The 27,093-nt window shown below is 39.7% G+C and overlaps 1 protein-coding gene across 4 annotated transcripts in view; it reads left to right on the plus strand.

The window, feature by feature from the left end:
- Nucleotides 1–23,021, plus strand: part of CARNMT1 (carnosine N-methyltransferase 1) — a 40,991-nt gene extending 17,970 nt beyond the window's left edge. For 2 of the 4 annotated variants that reach the window (XM_026652345.2, XM_026652346.2), the window contains exons 4-8: nt 734–874; nt 7,904–8,082; nt 10,475–10,588; nt 11,255–11,358; nt 21,335–23,021. In XM_026652345.2, the coding sequence (XP_026508130.1) occupies nt 734–874; nt 7,904–8,082; nt 10,475–10,588; nt 11,255–11,358; nt 21,335–21,493 (697 nt within the window). In that variant the 3' untranslated portion in view covers nt 21,494–23,021. Of the gene's footprint in view, nt 1–733; nt 875–7,903; nt 8,083–10,474; nt 10,589–11,254; nt 11,372–11,660; nt 11,835–21,334 lie in introns of those variants that run through there. The other 2 variants (XM_026652344.2, XM_026652347.2) reach the window with 2 other exon arrangements.
- The last annotated feature ends 4,072 nt before the right edge of the window (nt 23,022–27,093 follow it).

Genomic DNA, 27,093 nt, shown 5'->3' on the forward strand with positions numbered 1-27,093 from the left:
GGGATGCTGAATGTAAAAAAAGTGCTTGAGTTAAATATATTAACAGACAATTTTTAATCATCTGAATACTTCCATGTCAATTCATATGATTTCATTTGTTTTATGTTTCTGATGTCAAACCCTACTAGGTTTGCAATTGTCCATAGTCCTTAAGGAAAAGCACTCTTTTAGGGTAAACAAGACCTGAATTTCTAATATTTAAAAACTTAGTAGGTTGTCACTGTGCATCAAGAGGAAGGGCACGGGGCACAAACGCATTTTTTAATTTTGCATGTCACCTTTACAAACAAATACAGTTGTTTTTTACAGGGATGGTCTAAAAACTTAAGAAAACTATTTGAAGAATAGCTGTCTTTTAATTTTGTATTACACCGCAACTAAGTGTGAATTATTTTATCTTTTATTCGGTGTGAATGTTGTTTTTCACAAATCAGGTTTTTGCCTATAAATTTTTTTAATGAAAAAAAAAAAAAGAAAGGAAGAGAGAGAAAAAAATACTCTAAGAGATTCCATAACTTATTCTGTTATAGTATGGTGGGGTTTTTTCCCCCCTGGGGCACCTGTTCACAACAAGTCTGATTTGTCTACAGAGAAATCCTAACATTTAAATGAAAATTCTTATTGAATTATCTCTGTTTAAATATATGAAAACCACAATATTTAGCCAGACCCATAGACATTCTATTAAGACATATTGGATAAAGGATTAACTACTATTTTTGTTTTGTTGCAGGGATCTCTCCAAAGTTAATATCCTGGTACCTGGTGCTGGGCTAGGTAGATTGGCCTGGGAAATAGCTATGCTCGGTTATGCTTGCCAAGGAAATGAATGGAGCCTCTTTATGCTCTTTTCTTCTAATTTTGTACTCAACAGGTACTTAGCTTATATTTTACTTGCTGGTTGCAACCTATGTGTACTAGGGAGGCAAAAATCAGTGACCAATCCTTTAACAAAGTAATAACCAATCAAAATAAATTCCAAAATCCCTAATCTAGGTAACCAGATCTTTTAGATCTCTTGCTTTCATGTAAATGTCTGGAAGAGGGTAGGAGGGAGGAATGGGAGATTATTCCAAAATTTGACTTGGAAATTTATTATAGCCATACCTGTATGTCATAAAGATTGTAGAAGCAAGAATTGCCTTGTGGTTAAAGCACTGAACTGGAACTCAGGAGATCTGGGCTCAGCCACAAATTTCCTGTTTGAGCTTGAGTAAGTTATATAATTTCTATGCTTCTGTTTTAAATCTGTAAAATGGACGTACTTCTCTTCTCACAGAGATGTTGAGGATAAATTTGATTCATATGTTCAAGGAGTTCTGATACTATGGTGATAAGCACCAAAGAAAATTTGTAAATAAAAATAAAATAGGTTGCATTTATTACTAAAAGTTAAGGCAAATTTCCACAAGTATTTATTTAATTTTATGTATACATTTGTTGTTGTTTGACAGAAAAATTTATTAATAGATGCCTCATTGCTATTAAAATATCAAAACACTTATTAGGCAATCTTTCTCATCCAGCAGCTGCGTACACCTTCTAATTACTCATAGGTTCACAGCGGTAGAATCCACTATAAATGTTAAGTTTAAGTGAGGCTATGATCAGAAAAATTATCTTACAAGCATTACACCACACGTATAATTAGAAGCATGACATGTTGATGTCCCATGTTCATTTTCCATTAATGACAGATATTAGTCATGTTGCTGAACGCACTACTGGAAGGCGCTCGGCTTCTGTGTTAATGAGCGCAGTATAAGAACCTATATAGAACAGAATGATTTCCATAACTAATCTTCAGTTGACAAGTCAAAACAATACTGAATCAGGAGTGCTCCAATCTTTCTTTATCCAAGTGTTAAGCTGCTTTCTGTTTTGTACCTCACCAGCTATCTCCAACAATACATTATCTGAAAAATGATATGAGCAGGAATCTGGTGCCATTTTTAGTCAGTTTCTGGCTAATGCTCTAAATTTCCTTTAGAAAGATTTCACTGCAGAAGCTCTAAATTCAGAGTCTGTTCCAGCAAGATTATAAAAACTTCACATATGAAGTGAGTTGCTAACCATTTTTTTATCATTCAATATTTTCTCTTTTGGTACTTGCATTTTTATTTACTGACTTTTAAAAAACAAACAAACCCTAGTGCTTAATTTAGTAAAAAGGACTCTTACGGATTATATCTAGATTTAAAGTGTAGATAGCATTCCTCTCTTTTCCTTTGTCCATGTCTTGTTTATCACATTTTGAAAAAAAAAAAAGAAGTTTCAAAAACATGCTGGTAATGTAGGTAGTTTTTGATGGATACTAAAATCCTATCTAATTGTTTGCCTTTAGCATCTACTCAAACCACTTCCATACTTCTAACCTGATATGGACTATTAATGAGTAATTAAAATCACATTCCTCTCTAGACATGCTTGCCATCAAACACTTGGTTCAGATTTGTATTTAAGTGAATGAAGTTAACATTTGATTCAAAAGCATTATTGTATGCAAATTTAAGAACCATGGGAATTTGATGGGGAAGCAGAGAGAGACAGTGGTTGGCTATTATCACAGTCCCAGAAAGGAAATAGCCAATCCTACTACCAATGAGCTGTTTAGAGGGAGAACAGAAGGTGGATTTGGTGGGTGGGGAGATATCAAGATACAATAGTTGTTCTTATCCTGAGTTGGAATACCAGTAAGTATATGGAAGGATATCACATTTTTTTTATCTCCCAAGGTTCAAAAGGAACCAGATGGCCAGTAGACTGGCTCATCTGTCTGAAGTGACACATACCTGTGAAAACACTTAATACTTTGATTCTTATACTTACAATTTTTTTATTTTATTTTATTACTGTAGCACCCAGGAACCTAGTTATGGACCAGGACGCCACTGTGATAGCATTGTACAAACATAGAACAGAAAAATGGCCCTTGCCCCAAAGAGTTTATCGTCTAAGGTTGTGTACACACTGCAATTAAAAACCTTTGACTGGCCTGTGCCAACTGACTTGGGCTCAGGCTAAGAGGTTGTTTAATTGCGGCATAGACATTTGGGCTCAGGCTGTAGCCCGAGCCACAACGTCTACACTGCAATTAAACAGCCCCTTAGCCTGAGTGAGTTGGCACAGTCCAGCCATAGGTCTAATTGCAGTGTAGACATACAAGTATAAACGAGCCAACAGATGTATACGTACAAACAGGGGAGAGGAGGGAATAAAAGGAAATAATTACTGTGTTGTTCATCATGATAGGCAGTGATATCTGGTGGTTGGGAGACTGCTTATGTTCAGTATTTCCACTTTTATCATTCATAAATGAGTAATCTCTCTTAGATGTGTAGATTTCTTGTGTTGGGTTGAGACCCCTAAATGCAAAGTCCTCTCCCGTATAAAAATCATAAAAAGGTCTGGAAAGGACTTCAATAGGTCATCTAGTCCATCCCCCAATTAGTTATGTGGTATAATTAACATATTCTGTAACCCACTGGGTCTTCAAGTAACGTCCCTATGGGCGTTCTATTCTAAGTGTGCTTGAGCCTCCTGCGCCTTTGATCGGAGATTTCTCGTAGTAGTGTTCGTTCAGCCTGCACATGCATGTTACTTAGTCTCATGCTCCGTGCTGTTATATAGCACTGCGCGGGTGAACCACCTTCAGTTCCTGCTCAAGCTTCTCTGCCTCAGATAGAGCCTTAGCAGTTGTCTGTGTTTTTACCTCCACTGTGTCCCATGAGGTTTTTTTTTTTTATTATTTAGTACTTAGTAGTAATTTTGGCTGTGTTAGGGAATGAATATATATATATATATATATAAGAGAGAGAGAGCTATTTTTCTTAGTACCCTCTAGATAGTTTCTCCCCTCCTGTGAGTTTGATTTTTCTCGGAGGGCATGCTGGGATCTCCTGGTCTCAAATGTTGCCTGTCCTGCCAGGAGGCAATCCCAATGAGTGACGGTTAGTCCTGGTGCATCTGTTGTCTCGGAGAATCTCCTGTTTCCCAAAAGTGCTGTCTGGCATTAAAATCTAGAGCCAGAAAAACAGAGAGATCAAACTTCGACTCCTCATGATGAAGAGCTCACTGCACCTGGCCTCTCCCCCTCGCCAGGGGACTCCCTGTGTACACCAGTCTGTGAATAAGTCTGCTGCCTTCACTGTTTCTGAACTGCGCTCCTTGAGGGCATCTAAGAGGAAGACCCAAGATTCCTCCCATAATATTCACAAAGACCGTCCCTCGAGATTCTTCATGTAGCAAATCTGCCTCTAAGAAGTTGTGGTCTCGGATGACTCCTGTACTTCAGCACCCATTGCTTTCTGATCTGGTACCCACAAGGCTGCTGATTCCTCAGGTACTGTCAAACCTGAAGACTGTAGAGAAGAGGTCCCCAAACTGTGGGGTGTGCCTGCTGGGGGCGGGGACATGGAGGAACGTGGGGGTGGGGGGGAGAGGGGAGAGAGTGTGGCTAGGGCCCAGGCCAGCCCCAAAAGGGGGTGGGGAGGGAGAGCCACCTAGCTCCTGGCCCTGTGCCTGAGGCCCTGGCTGCCAGCCCAGCCTCCTTACCACTGTCTGCACATTCCACCACCCACCCCCAGAGCCATGGCCCCACTTCCAGCCAGGGCGCAGATGGGTAAAGGGAGGTGTGACCCTGAAAAGTTTGGGGACCACTGCTGCTGAGTCTTAGGCTCCAGGAGGTCGGTGATACTATCAGTGGAGCAAGGCTTCAAGAAGAGCTCTCTCTCTCTCTCTCTTCTCTACCAGTACTGGAGAAGCGCACTCAGCTCTGTATTGTCCTCGGAGCAGTTGAGATTCATGGTACTGTCGACTCCTTCAGCCACTATTATTTCAGCGCAGACTATGGACATGGTACCGACAACACTTGGTATCACAGGAGTTTTGCTTTCTCTGTGACTTTGCTGTGTCCGAGATGCCCGACTCATCATTACATGGCTCTGATTTACTCCTATTACTGAGGACTTCTAGATCTCCAGACATTCACCCAGTACTGACGGTTTCATCTTTCTTCCAGAACTCCACAGCTACAGAGTGATTTGGAAGAGGATGATTCTGATGAAGATCTTGCCTCAGTCTCCCAAATATCTCTGCAAAGCTTTCCCTCTGTTCCTATTGAGGCTCTTTTCCAGAGATGTCTGAGGAGATTGGTGTCACTTGTCAGAAATGACCCCGACCGCTGTTTCGCTGGTATGAACACCCATGGATGCCTCCACCCATGCCATGTGCACCACCTCTTTGGCCATACCGGGACCTTTGGGCAGCCTATCATCAGCAATTTTCTAGGCCTTGAGAACCACTACTCACAAAGATAGAGTCATCACCCTCCCTCCCTAGGAGACCAGAACTGCAGGAAGAAACCTTTTGAGGAACAGGAAGCTAGGGCTGATGAAAAGGTCTCTCCACCAGCCGACATCTCTTCTTCATCCCTGGATGAGGCAGCTATGCCACCTCTTCCCTCCCTGGTGGATGACTTCAAGCAGTTTCAGGAACTTGTCAGTAGAATTGTGGATTCTTTGCAGATTCCTCCTGAGAGGTTAAAGAGCCACACCGTAAGCTGCTTGACATCCTTCATACAGCTCCATCTGTTATCTTGGCTGCTAGAGGCCCTACTGGACTATGCAAAGGTTATATGGCACACCCTCACTACCTACATGCAAGGGAGCAGATAAGAAATATTCAATCTAAGGACTCCGAATTTTTATTTTCTCATCCCTTTTCTAACTCCTTGGTGGTTGATGCAGTTAATGAATGTGGGAGGCCGCACCATGCTAAATCTATGACCTACCACAAGGAGCATAAGCACCGTGACCTGTTGAATAGAAAATCGTATTTGTCAGTACTTTGCAGTTCAGAATCGCCAACTACCAGCTGTTAATGGCAAAGTACAATCGTACAAATTATGTCAAGCTGAACTCATTTATTGAGCATCTACTAACAGAACATAGAGAGTAATTCCAGCCAATTATTGTGGAAGGCCAGCTGCTCAGGCCTCTGCAGGCTCCCTCGATGATGCTGATACTACCGCCTGTTCGATTTGTACAGCAGTAGTTATGAGGCGGGCCTGCTGGCTCCAGCTCTCAGGATTTCTAAAGCAGGTCGAAAATACAGTCGAAGACCTCCCTTTTGATAATACTAAATTATTCACTGACAGCATGGATGAATCTCTGCATACATTAAAGGACTCCAGGGCTACTTTACATTCTCCCAGGATCCATATAGCTGCCCAAAAGAGAGAGCTTAGTAATTTCCTGTTGGTGAAGAGATTTCATCCTGCCCAATTCTCGAGCTCCCCCAGATACCATATGAACCTCAGTGAAAGAGACAGAGGTTCCAGGGAAGAAAACCACCTACTTCTCAACCTTTACCACTCCTGGCAGACTTGGGAGTCTATCACTATGGTTTTGGAGATCAACTCCATAGGGTACTCCATCCATTTTACTTCTCTTCTGCTTGCCAACACCCCTTTCCTGTCCCCCTTCAGGGACACCTCTCACAAGAACCTGCTACAAAACTAAATATGCTCTCTCCTCTTCTTGGGTGCTGTAGAATTGGTTCCCGGGCAGCACAGACGGAGAGTGTTTTATTCCAGGTATTTCCTGGTATTTGGTATTTCCAAAAAAGAATGGGGGTTAGAGACCTATCCAAGATATAAGGCTACTAACACCTTTGTGAAGGCCCAAAAATTCAAAATAGTGACACTTGCAGCAATAATTCTATCACTGGACCGAGGGGATTGGTTCTTGGCCCTCAACCTTCACGACACACATTTCCATATTGCGATCCACAAATCTCACAAAAGAGTCCTACGTTTTACTGTTGGTCAGGACCATTTATAGTACACAGTGCACAGTTTCAGCCTATTTTCTTCCCCAGCGGCCTTTTCAAAAATTGTCAGTAATAGGGGCATACCTCCGCAGAAAAGGAAATCTTGTGTTCCCTTATCTAGACAACTTCTGAAAGGTTGCTCCCTAGATGTAACTTCACGGGCATCTTGTGAAGCCACAGACCTCTTCCTCAGTTTGGGCCTATTATTGAACATTCAAAACGTCCACCTTGACCCCTGTGCAAAAGTTGGAATTCATAGGAGCGTGTCATTTTAGTCACTTTTCATAGTTGAAATAGTCTGGAAGGGTTTCATGTTACTTTGCTATGTGTTGGTCCACATTGCAGTGTACAGAAAGAGAAATGGCATGAGGCTGTTAAGATTAATTGCAGTACTGTAAATGTATATGCTCAAATGATATTAGTAAAACTGCCCAATGGCAAATTATTTTACTTTGTAGATCTAATGAAATAATCTAAATACATACTTTTGTTTAAAGGATGACCTTTCAGAAAAATGTTTTTACTTTGCTGTGCCACAAAGTCTCTCTTATTCTGACTCAAGAAAGGCAACTCTCAGCAAGAATCTAGAATGAAAATAGGTATTCTTAGGAAAATATAAAAATAAGAAAGGACTTAAGTCATCACCCTTCTCTTTATTTATAAAATAAACAAGTACACTCTTCCATGACAAACAAATGGGAATTCTAATGGTTTAGCACAACTGAACATATGTAATGGCAATTTTCACTCATCTTGCAGAAAGAACTGTACTATTGGTTTTCTTTTAAGCTAGACATAAAACATGGTGGAAATACACTAAGCAAAAAGAAGACACCCCCCCTTTTCAATAAAACTGTGTGTTTTATTTGTCTTGAAGAAGTTGGAATAATAACCTAAGTAAAACCTACAGAAGTACTTTATAACATCCCGATTAGCAACTAAATTCATCATACATATTGTTGAAAATCAAATCATTTTATACTTACCAATTTTATTGCAAAACACCTACTTTTCTAAGTAATACGTGAGCAGTTAGTTGAAACTGAATCGTTCTGACTTTCATATTTTGCAGATGCTCTGAAATTAACTCTCATAAACTTTATCCCTGGATTCATCAGTTTAGCAATAACAGGAGATCTGCTGATCAGATACGACCAGTTTATTTCCCTGATGTTGACCCCCACAGTCTTCCTTCTGGTGCAAACTTTTCTATGACAGCAGGGGATTTTCAAGAAATTTACTCAGAGTGCAGTAAGTAGAGAAATTAGAGGTCAGAATTCATGAACACACTAAATATAAACCCAGTATGGAAGAATAGAATTCTATTTAAAATTAAAACCAAATTATGGCTTGGATCATTAAAGTAGGCACTAAAGTTGTATTACACCTAGATTCTTCTCAACCAAAATGAGTTGAATTGAAAGAAGCAAAAGTTATACGTGTGCTCTAGCATATTTAAGTGTCTAAATTGTATCCTTGTTGTAGGGTTATATATGCTCTGTTCATTTAATGAGAATGGTGATATCTTGGACAACTTCCAACACTGTGATCTTTCGTGCCTATTTTCTTTCCTTGAATTAGAAGAGTGATTGATGTTAAAGAAATGTACAATATAAACAGCCTATGCTTTTCATGGATATAAATGAAGTGAAGTCTAATTATTTATTGTTGATTTAAAAATAGACAACATGGCAAATTATTACTAAAACAATTATTTACAAATAAAACAAATAGATATTCATGAACTATCAATGACCAGTATTTCAAGGATGTGCAAAGGGATAATATTTATGAAAGATCACAATGTTCCTGTCAACATAAACATCCTTATTGTCATTTGTGAAATCTGTCTGGATAAATAATTTTTGTTGCAACTGATGAGGTAATTTTTCTCCCCTAATTCATGTACAGAAGATAACTGTACTTACTGTACTTAAATATTTTCCACCTCAGTTCCTAGTACTAGTAAGACTGGAAGTGATGATGGATTTTTTTACTTTTATCTGGAGGTTATTTGTCTATACAAAGTACTAAATGACCAGCTGGTGCTATTCCTTCCTTGCACTTGGCATACATGTTTGAACCCGCAATTATTCTCCTTGAGCTTGCAAGTTTTTGGCCTGCTTTTTTTTTTAGACCTTTGCCCTGCTAAACACTGGTTTCTTAAGAAGTAGTAATATCTTTTCCCACAGGCATAGTGGCTTGTAGTCAGCCCCCTGCTACTGTTCAGATGTTTGTAGCTCAAACCAGGGAATGAAGGCTGTTGTAAGTCAGAAATAAATCTAAAAATAATTTTTTTAAAAAATATTTATTTGAAGGTAACAGGGCCTAACCTTTCATAACTTCAGAGAATATGGGTAGATGGGAAAAGGAAATCTGCACTTCAAAAGACTTCCCTTGTATCTATGCAAAGCATTAATTTAAAGAAAGGTTAAGTACAATAGAAAATACAAAAGTAGAAATGTGTGGTTTTGGATAAAGATATTTCAAAGTGAAATCACCAAATATTTTGATGATGGGCAGCCTTCTGTTCTGGATTTTAACAGTGCTAAAGAGGCCCAGAGTCCGGGTACATTTTTGTTTTCCTACTTTTGTGTACACAGTTGTGGTATCCATGCTCAAACAATTGAGTGTAAAATCAATTAATTAAAGTATCAGCTCTTGAGCCTTGCTTAATGGAAATCTGGCCCTAAGGGTATGTGTACATAGTGGTTCTCAAACTTATTTGATCTTGCCCCCCTTCTTTGTATCTGTAGTAGTTTTACATCCCTGTTCCCGTCACACAAGTACATATACCAATGTGTATGGCGGCAGTGCTTCGCTCAAATCAGTTTCAGCTTAGTTTTTTGCATGTCTCTCTTCCCCCTTTCCATGGCACGAGTGATCCATTGTAATAAGAGCAAAAGCAAAACTGTAGTTGTGGTCCATGCTTACAATTAAATGCGCACAGTGCATCGTAGCAGACAGATTAATGTACAGATGGCAACAACTTTGTATAATACTGTGCAAGTTTAATGGAAATCTCAAAATGCACAGCACCATGTAGAGTCAAATGCAGAGGAATCCGCTTTGCTCTAGTTATTCATTGCTGTGGGTAAAATGTCCACAGTAAAGCTTCTCACCCCCCTTCCCTTGGATGTATTCTGCCCCTCAGTTTGAGAACCTCTGATCTACACTGCAATTAAAAACCCAGTGCTGGCAGGGCTCAGGGTAAGGGGCTGTTTAAATGTGGTATAGATGTTCAGGCTTGGGCTGGAGCCCAGGCTCTAGGACCTACAAGGTTGGAGAGTCCCAGAGCTCTGTCTGCAGCCTGACCCTGAATGTCTGCCCCACAATTAAGCAGCCTGAGCCCGTGTCACCTGTTACAGGCCACCCCAGGGTTTTTAGTTGCAGTGTAGGCATACCTTTATTGCCCTGCTTTTACAGTAATACAGTATTATTGGTTTTCTTTCAATAAAATGTCAGGAAATATTTAACTTCTAGCCATTCTCTTTACTGTTAGCTAAAGCTGATCTTAGGTGTGACTAAATAATCTATATATTCTGATACTAAATGCTAAATGCAAGCCAAGTCTGAAGTCTTATACAGAGGATTGATGTTGCAGCCGATCATGTGCACTCGATAATGTATTTTCTTTGTACAGATATGTGGGACTGCATAGCAACCTGCTTCTTCATAGATACAGCGCATAATGTCATTGATTACATTGATACAATATGGAAAATTCTCAAACCAGGAGGAATATGGATAAATTTAGGTAAATTGTTCATCTTCTTGCTCTCAGTTCTATTGCCTGGCATGACCAATGGCCCCTGGTGAGTGGGAGGAGCAGTTGCAGGGGAAGTCCTGCTCAGCATTCATAGCCATGAAATCTTTAGCATTTTTAGCTACCCCATTCTCTCAAGCCTCTGCGCATGTGTCAACAGTGATTTTCAGATTCTTATTATTCAGCCAAATCTGAGTGAATTTTCATAAGGAAACAAAATGCATCTCCCTGGCCTGAGGACTGCACCCTCCAAAGTGTCACATCCATACTCCAAAGCACTGAGGTGCTCAGTTTCTTAAATTCTTTAACCATTTCTTTTTAACATTGGCAAAACAATGTACTTTCCCCCCAATCTTGTTCTCTCAGATGGCTGAACCATTTGTTGCTGAAACTTTAGTTTGTTAAAGCTGTAAGCAACTGAAAACGGGCTAATAATGAAAAGCGGTAGACAGCCTAATTACAGGCACGGCTGTCAGCTAGCTCTACTTATTATCAGTTAGTTTTACAGCTCAGGGTGTCATATTTTTTTTATTTGTTGATTTCATACTTATCCCAAATGCTACAGAGTTGACTTCATATAAAAGTTTAGATAAAAGTATACTTCTGACAATAAAATTGGTATTAGTGTTACTGAATCCCTTTATCTTTGTATTCTAGGTCCTCTCCTTTACCACTTTGAAAACCTGGCAAATGAACTTTCTATAGAATTGAGTTATGAGGATATAAAAAATGTTATATTACAGTATGGATTCCATCTAGAGGTACGGATAGATTGTGAGTAATGCTTATTGGAGTAGATGGGTCAACCAAAACTAGACATATTAGGGCTTTTCCTTAAATGTTGTTTAATATATATATTTAACTTTTAAGATGCTTACATGTTTCTGTTGACAATTGTAGTTACATTTAAGCTGTCTGGTTTTTAATTCATTAAAGGGCAAATAACACTGACTGTAAACACATAACAGTGATGCCTGTTCAGAGGAGAAATACACATTTTGGAGGGAATTGCTTCAGGTGCTATTTCAGAAAATATTCTGAAAACTTCAATTTTTATTTTCAGGTGGAGAAAGAATCTGTATTGTCTACATACACTGTGAATGAACTATCCATGATGAAATACTACTATGAATGTGTGTTGTTTGTGGTTAGGAAACCAGAGTTGCAGTGTTTCAAATAGATTCTTCAGAAAAAATGCTGGAGATAATACTAAAATTTACAACACACAATGGACTAGGTAATGACTGGATACAACCTCAAATCAGTGGTGCCTTGTTTATTCTTAACAGGAATTTGAGAGTGTCTATTTTCTTAATACCTGTATTGCTATCCAGATATATACTGTGCCATGCATATTTGTACTGTACTAGTGAAAATGGAAGAAAATGTACACATACACAGCCCTCATTCATCAGAATGCATACAAACATCCCATTTTCACAAGTATAAAACTCCTGTTTTAATGTCTGCCATGAGGTTGTCCTGATAAGACTGGTTTAATAATTATTCAGCAGTACTGAAATCCAAAATAATTTCCCTTTTATCTGCAGCGGTCTGTAACATGCACAAGCTACAGCTCTCAGGATCTGTTGGAAAGGATGTACAATTCTATGTTTGATATCAGAACTGGGAATGTTATTTCCACTTTCGATCTGAGGCTTAAAACAAAAAATGTTTGTGTATTCCCTCAGTTTTTAAACAAAATTCTAATTGTTTTCATTTTTCCTTGTGACCTTATGAATGTTTAGAGGTATAATACAAGCTCAGCCACAGTTTAGAGAAGGATTTCTTAACATCAATTTAAAAATAGAATATTTACAAAATCTGAAATTATTGAACAGTGCTAAAAAGTTTCTTGAAAGCTGCATTTATTGTGACTTAGCGCTCCCAGGACCATTTTCTGTAGGACTGAAAATAGAAACAAAAGATAAAATATTTTAGAAACTATAAATTATAATTTTCTGGCCATGCTAAGCTTAGCAATCTATTCTGATAGTTTGTTGGCTTTGGTAAGTTGAATATTGATACATGAAATCATAGTACGGAGTGAAGCAAAGCATCATGTCACAAAGGAACGGGAGTAAATTAACCTTGAAACAGAAATAAGACTTGGTCTGCTAATGCAGGAATTGCACTCTCACTTTGCCCATTTGAAGTTTATCAGTGTAACTTATCTGTTGCTTAAATAAAGTGTTTGAAGCATTTATTTTAAGGATTATTAGACAATAGAGAAATCCTGCTACTTTCTTTTCTTTTTAGAAAGCAGTTACACAGTTGGGACAACTGTGCCCAGAGTGTATGGCTGTGCTGTAATAATGGGGAGTCATTAAGTTTAAAATTAAGCAAATCCTATGTGTTGTTCCTTTGCCTTGCACAGGAGCTGCCCCTGGTCTTTCTTTGCAGAGCTCATCCCTTACCCCCTCCTTATACCTGCTGCTGGAAGCAGCTCTGTCCCTTCCCATGATGGAAAGGCAGCTACTGCCTCCAGGCAGCTACTGCCCACTGATATAAACCAGCCACCTCTTGTCCCCCAGGCTGGCTCACAGGGCACATCTAGAGCAGCAATCAGCTTGCTGTGCTCCAGCAGTGTCTCAAAGCGCTTTACAAGCCACATTGTGCTGCTGGGAGTGAGGTGGGAATCCCTCATTATACAGAGGGGAAGGACGTGTGTGTACAGGGACTACACCTGCAGCCCTGAGAACTGGGCCCAGCTGCCTTGGCCCAGCTCAGACTCTGTCACCAAGCCAGGAATAGAGTCCAGGGAGCTGGGATTCTGTGGCCAAAGGCCTGGCTGCACTGGGAGTGTCTGGCCAAAGGTGGGGCTGGCCAGAGGACAGGGAGCTGGTTTTGAGATGGGAGGTGCTGTGAAGCTGCTCTGCATTGCACTGAAGAAGGCTCAGTGAGTGACTGTGAGGCCACGCTGCAGTCACCAGGCCATATGGCATGCCCTCCCACCCGCACACGTTACCTCTGCTGCCAGGGTTCATTACAGAACCGCTAAATTGTGCCCCAGCAATATCAACAGTTATGAGGTGCCTCTACAGCAGCCCTTATATTATTGATGTTCTGGTGTGAACCCTGGTAGAAATCTAGGGGGCACATGATTTCCACCCCTGCTCACCTCTGGCTGTTAGCAACAACTTCTATATTTGTTTCAGCATACCTAGGTTAATTGTTGGATATTTGATTGGAACTTTAAGGCAATTTACATGTGGTACTTTAAATCTACCTCTAATAATATGTTTCCTTGTTCTAAGTACGTTGCCTACTAAAGTAAATTAGATGGATATTAATCCACAGATTGTAATTTCATACAATCATTTTGTATTTTGAAGTTATATAAATATTTTCTATGAGAAGAATTATTAAATGACTTGTTTTGAGGAAGGATCAAATTAACTGCTTTGTTCTCTTTACATTAATCTAATGGTTAACTTAGCTACACTATCATCCCCTTTGAAAATCCTTTTAAAGGTAAAAAAGGTATGGTAGGGAATCAAGCCGTTTCCATGGAAATGGCACTGGATAATAGATTTTAAATTTATGGTATTTTAAACTCACACTCATATTCATCTAGCTGTAGTATCTTTTTCTTGGCATTGATAAGGTCATTTTTAGCTTTCTGTTTTTAAGGCAGATATTTCATGCTTCCAATTTTGCTTTAATTGAAAGTACAATTTTAAAGTTCACATGGGCAAAAAGGCATTTACTATTTTAAATGCTGTCTAGGAGCATAAAACCTGCATGTTTTTAAAAACTGTTCTGCTCAGATCCCTATCCAGAAACCATATTGGACTAACAGCAGTTTTCAATAAAGGTTTACTTGCAGGTAGTCTGAACTTTCTCGAAGGAATCAGATTTTTGCTTTTTTAATAAAAATAAATTAGTCCAATCTCAAATAAAGCCCATTGAAAGCTTAGATGCTGCTATTAAGGGAAATAAAAATAAATAAACTCTGTCTGCCTTTAGAAGGCAACTGATGGTCTCCTGTGGCTTTTTTCCCCCTGTACAATCTACTCTAATCCTTTATAGATGGATACATTCAAAAAGCCTTTTACATTTTTAAATGTGTTGAAATAAGGCACATTTAGGGTAAATGTTGATCATACCAGTCCCTTTAAACCTGTATTATTGCCCAATCGCTCTTCACCTTTTAATTCAGTCTGCATACTGTGTGGTACTGATCTTATTTAGATAATCTTTACTAGAAGTGCCAGCTTGCTCTAGCCCAAGCCTAAATCGTAAGTTGTCCCAGTCCTAGAGGTAGAAAGCAGTTACACCAAAGCGACATCAAAGTTTGTAATGGGATAAAGCTGCAAAAAGGTGAATGCAGATTTGAGTTTCATCCCCAGAGATATTATGTCCCTAACGAGGGCTGTACTAAATCCCTCTTCAGGTGACTGGTATGCCCACAGCTGGACCCTGGTGGTGAATTGTAGGTGCCACCCTGGGCCAAGATAAATACAGTGGCTGAAGTGTAGCTCCTCTGTCCTGGGCGAGATTAAATCAAATCAGCACTTCTCAGCTCTAGTTTGTAACATGGCTCCTAAACAGCTGGACTCTGGTAAATTACAGGTGGTTAGTGGGGTTGTGTAGCTTCGGGCCCGCGTTACCCCAGGGGGTAGCTACACAACAGGAGGGAGTTCCGAGGCGAGCAGCTAAACCCGAGAAAGACGCGGGACGGGGTGACAGATAAATGACCAGCCGGGCAAGAGGTTCACGCGGTAATAGCCAGAACGCGTGGCAGTGTCTAGTCTCGCCCCGCATTGGCGTGGAGTTGTCGGCTATGACGGCTTCCAGCCCACCAGCGACCTGGCTGCATGCGCACTCCCCCTAGAGGGCACTACGAGACGCGGAAGGGAAGGGAAGGACAGAAGCCTCCTTAAGCCGCATGCGCGCCTAACCCCGCTCCGCCCGCTGGGAGAGACGTGCTTGCGCCCGCGCGCGCCACGGAGTTACCGCCACCCCAGTGCTTGAGCCGCTCGTGCTCAGCCCCCTGATGGCCAAGCGACACGCGGAGCCGCTGGTGTGTCACGTGCCCTGGAAGCGTTTCCTACCAGAACCGCCTCCGCTGCTCCGCGCGCCCGGGAGGCGCCCGCGGGACGGCCCCGAGCTGTGGAGCCCTGTCCGCGCGGTACCCGGGGACCCTGACAAGAAGCGGAAACTGGAGGAGGCCGAGGCGCCACCGGGGAAGCGGCCTGGACTCAAGGGCAACAGGCCCGGGGGGGAGCCCGGAGACCCCGCCAGCCCGGGAGGGAGGAGGCAGCAGCAGCGTGGGGGAGACGTAGGGCCGCGGGCGGAGCAGGCGCTGCGGGCAGGCGGCGTCGGCTTGGGGGCGCGAAGCCCGGATCCTCGGGGGGAAGAGCGGGGAACCGAGGAGGTAAAGGCGGGGGAGGGGGTGGTGCTGATTAGGGTGGGCCAGCTGTTAGGGCTTCGGGAGAGTCCCAGCCTGCAGCCCGGGCTCGGTTCCGGCGCGTCAGGGCCCCTGTGCCAGGCGCTGCACGCACTACACCCAGCTCCTCTGTGGGGTGTTTCCCGCATGAGTAACAGCCTGGTAAAGTCAGTGCAGAAAGCACAGCGTGTCCTCCTCATTCCCAGCTGCTCCCTTCACACCAAACTCTCTTATGTGGGGAGGTAAGGCACGTGCCATTACTGGGTGTGGCCAACAAGTGTTGGGCTTATCTGAAACATCTGGTGGTTGTTCACTGTCCAGATACAGTTGCTCCTCCCAGCTACTTCTATGTAAATCATGTTTGAAGGTTGAGCCTTACTATCTCTGCTTTTTAACATAGCATCTTTTGTAGCTGGACCAAGTTAGTGTTTCACTACACAAGTGATTCTTCAGCTGGGCAATATATAAAGGTTATTTGCATCAGTCTCTAACCACAAAGCCATAGGTGCTGGAACTAGGGTATGCTCCAGCACCCCCTGGCTTGCAGTAGGTTCCATGCATGTGGTATACAGGGTTTACAGTTTGGTTCAATGGCTCTCAGCACCCCCCCTATACAGATTGTTCCACCACCGCTGCACAACATTTACTGGTTTAACACAGTGCACAGACTTCACTCTAATTTTAACTAGATAAGGTACCTTACTCTGTATTTCTAAGATTTCTGTGTAGCTTGTGCCTCCTGTAAATGGAGTCTTCCATGCATTACGCATGCCTCCTTCAGGGGTCTTTCATCTCACTGGGACACTACAAGGACCTGTATCACCACTCTCCCTCTCTGTACTCATTCTTTAGGCAGAAGGTAAAACCCAACTTTTCCTGAACGCATGACAGTTTAGTTTGACTTCACTTCACCATTGAAGTGAAGGAGGAGCCCTAAAGATATACCATGTTAATGGCTGACAACATTTCTGGATTACTAAATCCAAAGAGTGGAGGCTTCTCAGAGACTAATTTTTCACTGAAATTTTTTCCTGGCACAGCTGTTCTGTGCAGTGCTGCCAGAGTGACCCACTTGAAGCAACACGTCCAGTGGGATGATGTCACAAATAAGTATCAGTTCAATTATTATTATGATAAAAGTGCAATTTGCAGATCTGTGATACTGTCCATTATATGCAATATTATAATGTAGAAGTATTATCATACTTCTAACCTGTTGCATATCTTTAAACCTGTGGTGAGGCAGAAAAAAAAATGTAGATTTAAAAAATGAAACTAAATGGCAATGGTAGGCGAGAGTTCTACAACACTTAACTTTTGCTGAAGGAAATTCCTGAATAAAACAACTGTAAAACCTCCTCCCCAATTATAAATCATAGAAGCTGGGGGTAGATAAGATCTATTAGTTCATCTCCCTGCCAATTTAGATGTTTTAACTGAAAATAGAAGCCTTGACCAAATTAATGGAGAATTCTTGGAGACTTAGTATTTTTGAAAATCGGGCTAATTATAGACTTAAGGCCCTAGTTTTAGGTACCCATTTTTTAAAATCTGAGTCCTTGAAGACATAACTACGTTCAATTGAGAGCTGTGTTGGGCTTTCTGATTTCCACATACAGTGTCATGTTCTCTTCTCCTGCTCCTTTTTCTTTCCTTCATGGTAGAAATGTACATATGAAATGTGTAGAATTATCCCACAAATGAAGTGAGGAAGGATTTTTCAATCCAATGGAAAACCCATACTAGGCCAGGCTTCGTACAAGAACATATCTGTTTGGAAGGAGAAAAAACAGACTCCTTCCTCCATTGAGTATTTTGGTAGCACAAGTTGGTTTAAGGATTTGTATTGGAAATGTTGAGTTCATTATTTATCTCTGTTTTTACCTTAAATCAGGGTAATTGTAATTACTAATTGTAATTATGTAAACCTTTTTTCTTGTATAGAAGGCTGTAAACATACCTTGTTCTGTCTTACTAAGGAGATAGATATGACTTACTGAAAACAATTCTGCAGAAAGATTTTATAAAGATTTGTAAATTTCTGTTTTTAAAGTATTTTTTGGGCTATATGTTGACAAATAAGTCTTGACAAATTTACTAGTTTCTATAAACTCTGCTTAGGGTGCTTCTTTTTTGATATCCTCTAGCTTCAAATTTATCAGACATACACACTCCTGAAGAGGTGGAGTTTTCTGATAACAGAGCTACTTGGTTACTCTACCCCTCTAACCTGTTTATTTGGGGTCCAGCACACAGCTAACTCGATCATTGATGTTTCTACTGCTCATAGCTCTCCCAAACCGCAGCATAATGAAATTAACATTATTCACAATTTTATTGCTTCCTATAAATGTCATAATAACAGTAGCAAAACAGACTGGAAGCTTTTTTAATGTCATGCTGCTGCTTGGCAAAGCTGTTATAACTGCATTTGTCCTAGAGCTGACTTTTTGCAGACTCAAGAAGACAGCATAGTGTGTCACATATGGGAGTTTATCTTTGTACCGGTAGAGTTAGAAAAATCAGCCTTTTAAAACGAAAGATTAAATTCTGCAGAAATTGATGGTTTAAGGTCTTTAGGCTTTCCACTTACCCTTGACAAGTGGATTTTCGAAGCCCTGTTTTGAAAATATTCCAAGGTTATACGAAAGATCTGACCCTTTCCCACACATTCTTTTTGCTCGTGTTTGGCACATGCAGCGATCTTTTGTGGTCTGAAGTTATCCTTTCTTTGGCAGTATAGATTGTGCATGATACAAAGAGACTTTCTCTTTGTTACATTTTTTTTCCTTTAGATAAATAAGCTGAGGTCCTGATCCTATAACAACTTACACACATGCTTAAAGATAATCACATGAGTGGTCCCATATCAAATTAAGCATGTGACTTCTTTGCATTGGGGCCCTACATTGTAACCACTTGGGAACAGGGATTGTCTGCTGTATGGTTGTACGGTTCCTAGCACAATCAGACCCTAACTTGTTTGAAGCCTGTATAAGCTTCGACAATGTAAATCGTTACTTTTTATTTGCATCATTGATACTATGCAATATAAAAATTTTAGTTTGAAAGATTTTGATGCCTGCAATCCTCTATATTTATTATAAATGCAATTTCGTCTTTATTTCAATTAAAATGTAAATAGCTCTTCCATCTCTATGGCACTACGTTCTCCTACTGCTTGTGGCACGGACATCTAGCTTATGGGTATACTATGCTGTTTTAGTCTGTTTCCAAAGAATTTGTATAAATGAAAAACACAATTTGTGATAGTAAGCAGTACATTGCCTAGCATATTGGTGTTCTGGTCCTTGACTAGAGTTCCTAGGCACTATGGTAATACAAATAATAATGATAAAGTACTGTTAGCTGAAAACATAGTGCATTTGTGCACATGTATGAGAATGTAGGTTTTGCAAAATGCCTAGAGATCTTCATAAAAACCACACGTTGAGTTCAAACACTTAATATTATGACACCAAATGACTGCCTGATAATTCCATGTTATTATTTTATCACATTTTGTTCTCTTCTACTGCGGAGCCAGCAGAGGGTGCAAAATTTTATTATTTCAAAAGCCATGTCTACACTGAATGATGCCAATTCAGTAGTTAGAAATACCATATTAATTTCAAACTCCATTAGAAATGGAAAGAATTGTTTCAAGATTCTGAGTATTAGAAACAATACAGTAAAACAAAATTATACAGAAATACATGTCCTTTTAAGTTGTGACAGGAGTAATTGTTTTTGCTTAGTCCCTTAGTTTAGGAAGGAATCATGAGTCGGGAGGAACAACTTTGATACATAAGTTTTTTTTATATATTCCACAATGGATGACTTGGAGGTTTACTTATGTTCCCTTTTTATGGTCTGTGTTTCTTCAACAGAAACAGTCTTTGCATGGAGTGTCTCACTCCATTAACTTTAGTGCTGCTTATTTGAGTAATGATCTCTGGCTAAAAACAGATAGCAGATTTGCCAGCAGAAAGGGGAAAAAAACAGTTTTGTAACAAATCTGTCTGTAGAGTAAATCAGTAATGAATTTGTTCCAGTCTTATCAGTTGTCATCTGCACTGCTTATCATATACCCTGGTGAAAATTCATTATTAACATTGCTTTGTTTGTATTTGCATATATGTAGATGTAGAAAGAAAAACTGAACAGAAAATATTAGAAATCTTTTCTAATATATTGCTTTCACTGTAGCTACCATTCTTTAAATATATCTACCATAGATGCATTCAGTTCTCTACTGGGGAAATACTTATGATTCTTGTAACTGATAACACTTATGGCAGGGGTGGGCAAACTTTTTGGCCCAAAGGCCATATCTGGGTGGGGAAGTTGCATGCAGGGCTATGAATGTAGGGCTGGGGCAGGGGGTTGGGGTGTGGGAGGGGGTGCGGTGTGCAGGAAGGGGCTCAGGGCAAGGGATTGGGGTGTAGGAGGGGGATCAGGACAGGGGGTTGGGGTGCAGATGGGGTGTGGGGTGTGGGCTCCGGCCCGGCCCCGCTTACCTGGAGCAGCTTCGGGGTGGCAGCGGCTGGCACCACGTCCCTGGGGGAGGGGGAGGGCAGAGGGCCCCGCGCGCTGCCCTCGCCTGTGGGTTCCACACCCGAAGCTTCCATTGGCCGGGAACAGGGAACCGCGGCCAATGGGAGCTTCAGGTGTGGAACCCACATATGAGGGCAGCGCGCTGAGCCCTCTGCCCCTCCCTTCCCCAAGGGCCACAGGGACATGGTGCCGGCCGGTTCCAGGAGCGGTGCGGGGCACACGGTGCCACGGGGGTGACAATCCTGCAGGACGGATCCAAAGCCCTGAGGGGCTGGATCCAGCCCGCAGGCCATAGTTTGCCCACCCCTGACTTATGGAAATGTTCTTGAATGTTCCTTAAGCTAAGAAACGTCTCATGAGTCTCAGACTTTGAAATTGTCCATAGTGTTCGTATATTTCGTGAGAGGCAACAAAGGAGGGTTTGTAATGAACAATATTGATTTGTGTAAAGTTTAAAAAAGTGCAGAAACATTGCCTCTTAAATATATCATTGCATGCATAAACTGTGAGCTGCAGTAGACATGGTTGTACACAAGGTACTCAAAGATAATACAATAGTCCTCAGCAAAAATATTTAAATAATTATGCCAAAAACAGAAGCAAATTATTTGGTTAGGATTGTCCATTATTTTTTAATGTATTACATTTAAAACATTTAAGAAAGTAAAATATATAACCCTAAAACCATCTGGGAAATATCTCTTGGTTCAGTTTATTTTGTAAAGGGGGTTATTCTCTTCTTTCTACTGCAGTGCCATACATTAACACATTGTGTTTTATTTCCAAAGCATGAGGAAGAATTTTGGCAATACAACTCATTCCAGTACTGGAGAGCACCATTACCTGCTATTGATCTGTCTGTCATTCTGGACTTAGATGGGGAGAACATGACAGATGCAAGAACTACTTCCAGGATTGAAATCATAGAGACTGAAATGGAGACCTGAGTAATTAATTCCTTGTAGCAAATCTATTTTGAGGAGGCTTGTCTCTGTTTGTGTTCAGGCTTTTCCTACTTTGGAACAATAAGTATATTTCTGACATTTTGAAAAAAAGAATTTTATACTTTTGTCAATCTGCACAAGTAAGGATGGGTTTGTCTACATTGATTGAAGGGTCATTGTTGGACACTTGCCAATAAACTGGAAAGGTGAATTTACCTATACAATGAAGAGAAGGCTACTGACACAGGACTGGCAGAAATATTTGAAAACGTGGATGTGTAACAATTTGTAGAAAATCAGAATTTATTTCTGGACTTTCATAGCCAGCAAAATGAATAGCTTGGAGCATTACCGGTAGAAGACAAATCCCAAAACATTCCTCCTGCCCTGAACAGAAAGGATGTAGTTAACATACATAAAAGTGAAATTTTTATACCATGCACTTATTTAAAAAACTACACCAAAACAACCACCTTTACAATCTTTTCTGATGTTTTTTGCTTTAGATGTTGAACAAAAACAAACAAAAATCAGATTCTATGCAAACCATAAATGATTATGGTGGGATAGTCTTTTCTGCTCAGAGCTGCCCTAAGTTACTTCACCTTCTCGCTAGTGATAACTCGAAGCAGTGGGTGGCTTGTGGGTGCTTTGTTTTCTTTTTCACATGCTCAAGTTAGTGCTATTCCCATTCTTTGTGTCATTGGGTTTAGAGCATTTTGTGGAGTTGAATTGCCTGAGATGTACAAAGCTGACAAGAAGAGCAGTGTGAAATGATCAGGCACACTTTTTCAGGGTTGAGTGATTTAGGTCCTGGGCCTGCAAAGACTTGAGCACGTACATAACTTTTCACACCTATGTAGTCCCATTGAATTAATGTGCTGCTGCAGAATTGGGACCTTAGAGCTCTATTTTTTTTATTTGATAGACTTTTGTCGGTAATAATTGGCCGAAATTAGATGTCTTATCAGTTAACTTTGATTTCATGTGATTTGTCTCCAAGTATGGTGGAAACAAGATATTTTTGTTGGTATCCTATCTGCTTTGAGAAGGTTTTTGGTGAATTTTTTAAAAAAATTTTTTGTTAAAAACAGAGTTTTCAATGTATATTTGAGCATTTTTGTACTATATTTAAATTACCCAACTTTTCTTCTGTCTTCAGAATGTTACTGACATAATTGTAATTTGTTATTGCTTGGATATGTTTGTTTACAGTACTAAGTTGGATGGCCTACTTAGTAAACATTTGGAAAATCGTTTTTAGTGTTTGTACTTTGTCTTCAGTTTTTACACTGTGCAGCTTGAATTCATTTTTTGTGGTGCACACAGAGGTGAAGAAAGGGGCTAGACCTGGGCATAGCATGAAGCTTTTGCTGGAAATCTTCCTTACCATGCTGCTTCGGTGTATCCTGGTTCTCTCCTCAATGTTCCCCTTTGCTGTGTTCCCGTAAATAGACTTCTTGAACTCAAGTGGCCAGTATTGCTGGATATTTGTCAGATTGTATTGGTGTTTTTATTTGACTAGACCTCAGTTGCACTATAGCAAAAAAAAAAAAAATTTTTTCATTTTAATTTGTATGTGATCCTACATCTCCAGAGGGGTAGCTAATGCTCTAATCATTGCTACTATATCAAGGTCCATTTTTAAAGCTTTTATTGTTTATTTTGACTGTTCAATTTTTATTATTTAAGTTTTACAGCATCTTGGATTTAAAGGGACATAGTCAACTTTTTTTTTAAAAAAATCACTTTTGTGCATAAAATTTTAAAAAAATTATGTACTTTTCAATAACACCTATGTTTACTATAACTAAAAGAAGTTAGTAGAAAATAAGATTTTTCTTTCTTTTTTCTTTGTTTATTTTGTGTATTTGACATCTTTGTATGTGATCAGTCCCCCTATTTCCATAAGTTCTTGTGGTTTATTTATACAACAACAAAGTAGAAAAATCATTTTTAAAAATAGGAAAATATTTTAAAATCACAAACTATTAAGGGAGCGTAGTACTTAAAATTACTTTTAATTCGATATTTTAAGCTGACCATATTTCTGGCAGTGTTTTTATAAAACATGAATAACATGCACATTAACAAAGGTTACAGTCATACTCCACTACCTAGTTGTTTAGCAGCCTATTGAACCAAACACTGACTAGAACCAATTACTGTTTCAAAAGGCGCCACAGTTTCCTTCAAAATTCCAGGTAAGAAAATGTGAGGCAGAAGAATAGAGAATTAAAAAAAAAAAAAAGTGTGTGTGTGAAATTAAACATCTTACACTGCATATGCTGAAAAGGCAAATTTGGTTACTAGTATACCATTCTTTTCTATATATCATCTGTGCAGGATTCTCACTCCTAGGTCATGTGTTCTTTAGTACAAGACACAGAACTGTTCTCATTCTCAAGATTAGAACACAAATCACGCCCCTTTAGGGCTTTTGGGCACAACACCCCTTTAAGTGTCTAGTTGGTGACGGAGGTTTTTTATGAGAAGGGCATGCATGACAGTATCAAAAGCCTTACTAAAGTAAAGATCTACTACTTACCCCCAAGGCTTGTTACCCTATTAAAGAAAGCTATTTGGTTGGTTTGACACAATTTGTTCTTGATAAATCCATGCTGAGTTGTTACTTATCTTCTAGGTGTTTACAAATTGATTGCTTGATTATTTTTTCCATTATCTTTCCGGGTACTGAAGTTAAGTTGACTAGTCTGTAATTCTCTGGGTTGTCTTTATTTCTTTTTTTTTAATAGATGGGCACTATATTTGCCCTTTTCCAGTTCTCTGGAATCTCTCCCGTGTTCCATGACATTTCAAAGATAATCACTATTGGCTCAGATATCTCCTCAGCCAGCTCAAAATGTTGTGCACATAATTTTTAATTTTTTTGGTGCAGAATTCCCCCAGGAGTAAAGCATGTAGAAGATCCCTGGGGTGAGTTCGTGGGGGGAGAGATTGCAGGAAGACACTTATGCTAGGGGCATGTTAGCCCATAATTCTTGCATGTTTTCTTGAAGCATCTGGTATGGCATAGTTAGAGACAATATTAGATTGGATTGACTGCTGGTGTGACAAAGCAATTCTTGTGTTCCTTAGGTGATGCTGGTGTCCCCCAGGGGTCTGTACTGGGCTCAGTCCTATTTAACATATTCATAAATTATCTGGAAAAAGGGGTAAACAGTGAGGTGGCAAAATTTGCAGATGATACAAAACTACTCAAGATAGTGAACCCCCAGGCAGACTTGAAGAGCTACAAAAAGATCTCTCAAAACTGGGTCACTGGGCAACAAAATGGCAGATGAAATTCAATGTTGATAAATGCAAAGTAATGCACATTGAAAAACATAATCCCAACTATACATATAAAATGATAGGGTCTAAATTAGCTGTTACCACTCAAGAAAGAGATCTTAGAGTCGTGGATAGTTCTCTGCAAACATCACTCAGTGGGCAGCGGCAGTCAAAAAAGCGGACAGAAAGTTGGGAATCCTAAAGAAAGGGGTTGATAATAAGACAAAATATCATATTGCCTTTATATAAATCCATGGTACGCCCACATCTTGAATACTGCTAGCAGATGTGATCGCCCCATCTCAAAAAAGATATATTGGAATTGGAAAAGGTTCAGAAGAGGGCAACAAAAATGATTAGGGGTATGGAATGGCTGTAGCATGAGGAGAGATTAATAAGACTGGGACTTTTCAGCTTGGAAAAGAGAGGACTAAGTGGAGGATATGATAGAGGTCTAAAAAATCATTACTGGTGTGGAGAAAGTAAATAAGGAAGTGTTACTTACTCCTTGTCTTAACACATGAAGTAGGGGTCACCAAATGAAATTAATAGGCAGCAGGTTTAAAACAAAAGGAAGTATTTTTTTCACACAACGCATAGTCAACCTATGGAACTCTTTGCCAGAGGATGTTGTGAAGGCCAAGACTATAACAGTTCAAAAGAGAACTAAATACATTCATGGAGAATAGGTCTATCAATGGCTATTCGCCAAGATGGGCAGGGATGGTGTCCCTAGCCTCTGGAATTGGTGATGGGATGGATCACTTGATGATTACCTGTTCTGTTCATTCCTTCTGGGGCACCTGGCATTGGCCACTGTCTGAAGACAGGATACTGGGCTACATGGACCTTTGGTCTGACCCAGTATGGCCATTCTTATAATGTTAAATAACTTTTAGACCAACCTGTACATTTGGCTGGGTTAATTATTTCAGAGCATACAGTTATAACCTTGACACTGTAGGTGGCAGTGTACATACACAATAAACTATTGTAAAACGGAAAAATTTGTTTTCATTGGAATGTTATCCTGAACTGTTGCTGAAAATTCAAGCAAGTGACATCGTGAATGTTAATCATTTCTTTACTGTGATTCACAACTGAAGGCAGATCAAGGCACAAGTTCCTGATTACAAGGTAACACAAGCTCTTCAATTTTATTACAGTAAAAACATTTCACCAGAGTTTTCAGAGTCCATCACCCTGTTTCTCTCTCTGAAAGCTTTTCAATTTAAGCACATGGAAATTTGTAGTAATTGTTTCTTAGCACTGTTTCCATTAGCTGCAGTTGCAAAGCAAGCTTTATCTGATTGTGTGGTGGATGGAAACTTCAGTCTAAAATTCAATGGCTGAAGGCTACGTGAAGTTTATTCATTAGTCATAGGGATGAAGAAGGTAAGTATGTTAACTCATAAGAATGAGAGTTATTGTTGGGGCAATATTTAAGAATTTGTATATAACTTGAAATGTATGATGAAATGTCCAATGTATTCTTATGGTTTTAATGTATGATTCTGCTTTTCAGTAACTAGTGAAAACAAGAATATGTTTGCTTCATTAAAATGATCTTGAATTTAAACTGCATATTTTATTATGGGATTTGATTTCAATACAGTAAGCAATGCAGTTTTTAATCATCAGTGTTTCTCTTTAAGTGAACTGTTCTGTTAATATGAAGGTAATTTGAGCACTTTTGTGCAATGAAATGGTATCCAATATCATTGAACAAATGTACTTAAAACCATTCTTCCTATATTAAAACCATGCAAATCATTCCAGAGTGTTATGGACTGTTTCTTAGCTGAAGTAAAAACAGTTTCCTTAATGCTATTTATTGCTAGCATCTGAAAAACTGGAAAATTGTTTTCTGATAATATCATTTCATAGTTGAGACTGTATGGGCAATCGGACAGATTACCTTTGGATTTTCTTGGAATGACTGAACTGATGAAAGTGGGAACAGGGGCTTGTGGAGTACTGCACCTCTTTTTTTCTTTGTTTGTTCTATGATAGAATTTTTTAGGGATCCGATTTGAATATCGTGGAAACAAAACTGCATGAGAAATATGAGGCTGTGAAGAAGAAATTAAAAGAAAAAGCTGTAGTGGCCTCAATGAAAACTTGAAGGAAAGCGTTAGTTATCTCTGGTTTATATATATAGGACCATAGACATGAACTTTTACACAATATATGACACCACACACAGCTGAGTTTTGTAATGCCCTTGATTGGAACAATGCATAATATGCTTCTAATTACATTGAAACATATATAATGTAGTCTCATAGGATCAAATCTTAAGCGTCAAA

This window comes from Terrapene carolina, unplaced genomic scaffold (genome assembly GCF_002925995.2).
Source record: "Terrapene carolina triunguis isolate 2854851 unplaced genomic scaffold, T_m_triunguis-2.0 Scaffold113, whole genome shotgun sequence".
Lineage (NCBI taxonomy): Eukaryota > Metazoa > Chordata > Testudines > Emydidae > Terrapene > Terrapene triunguis.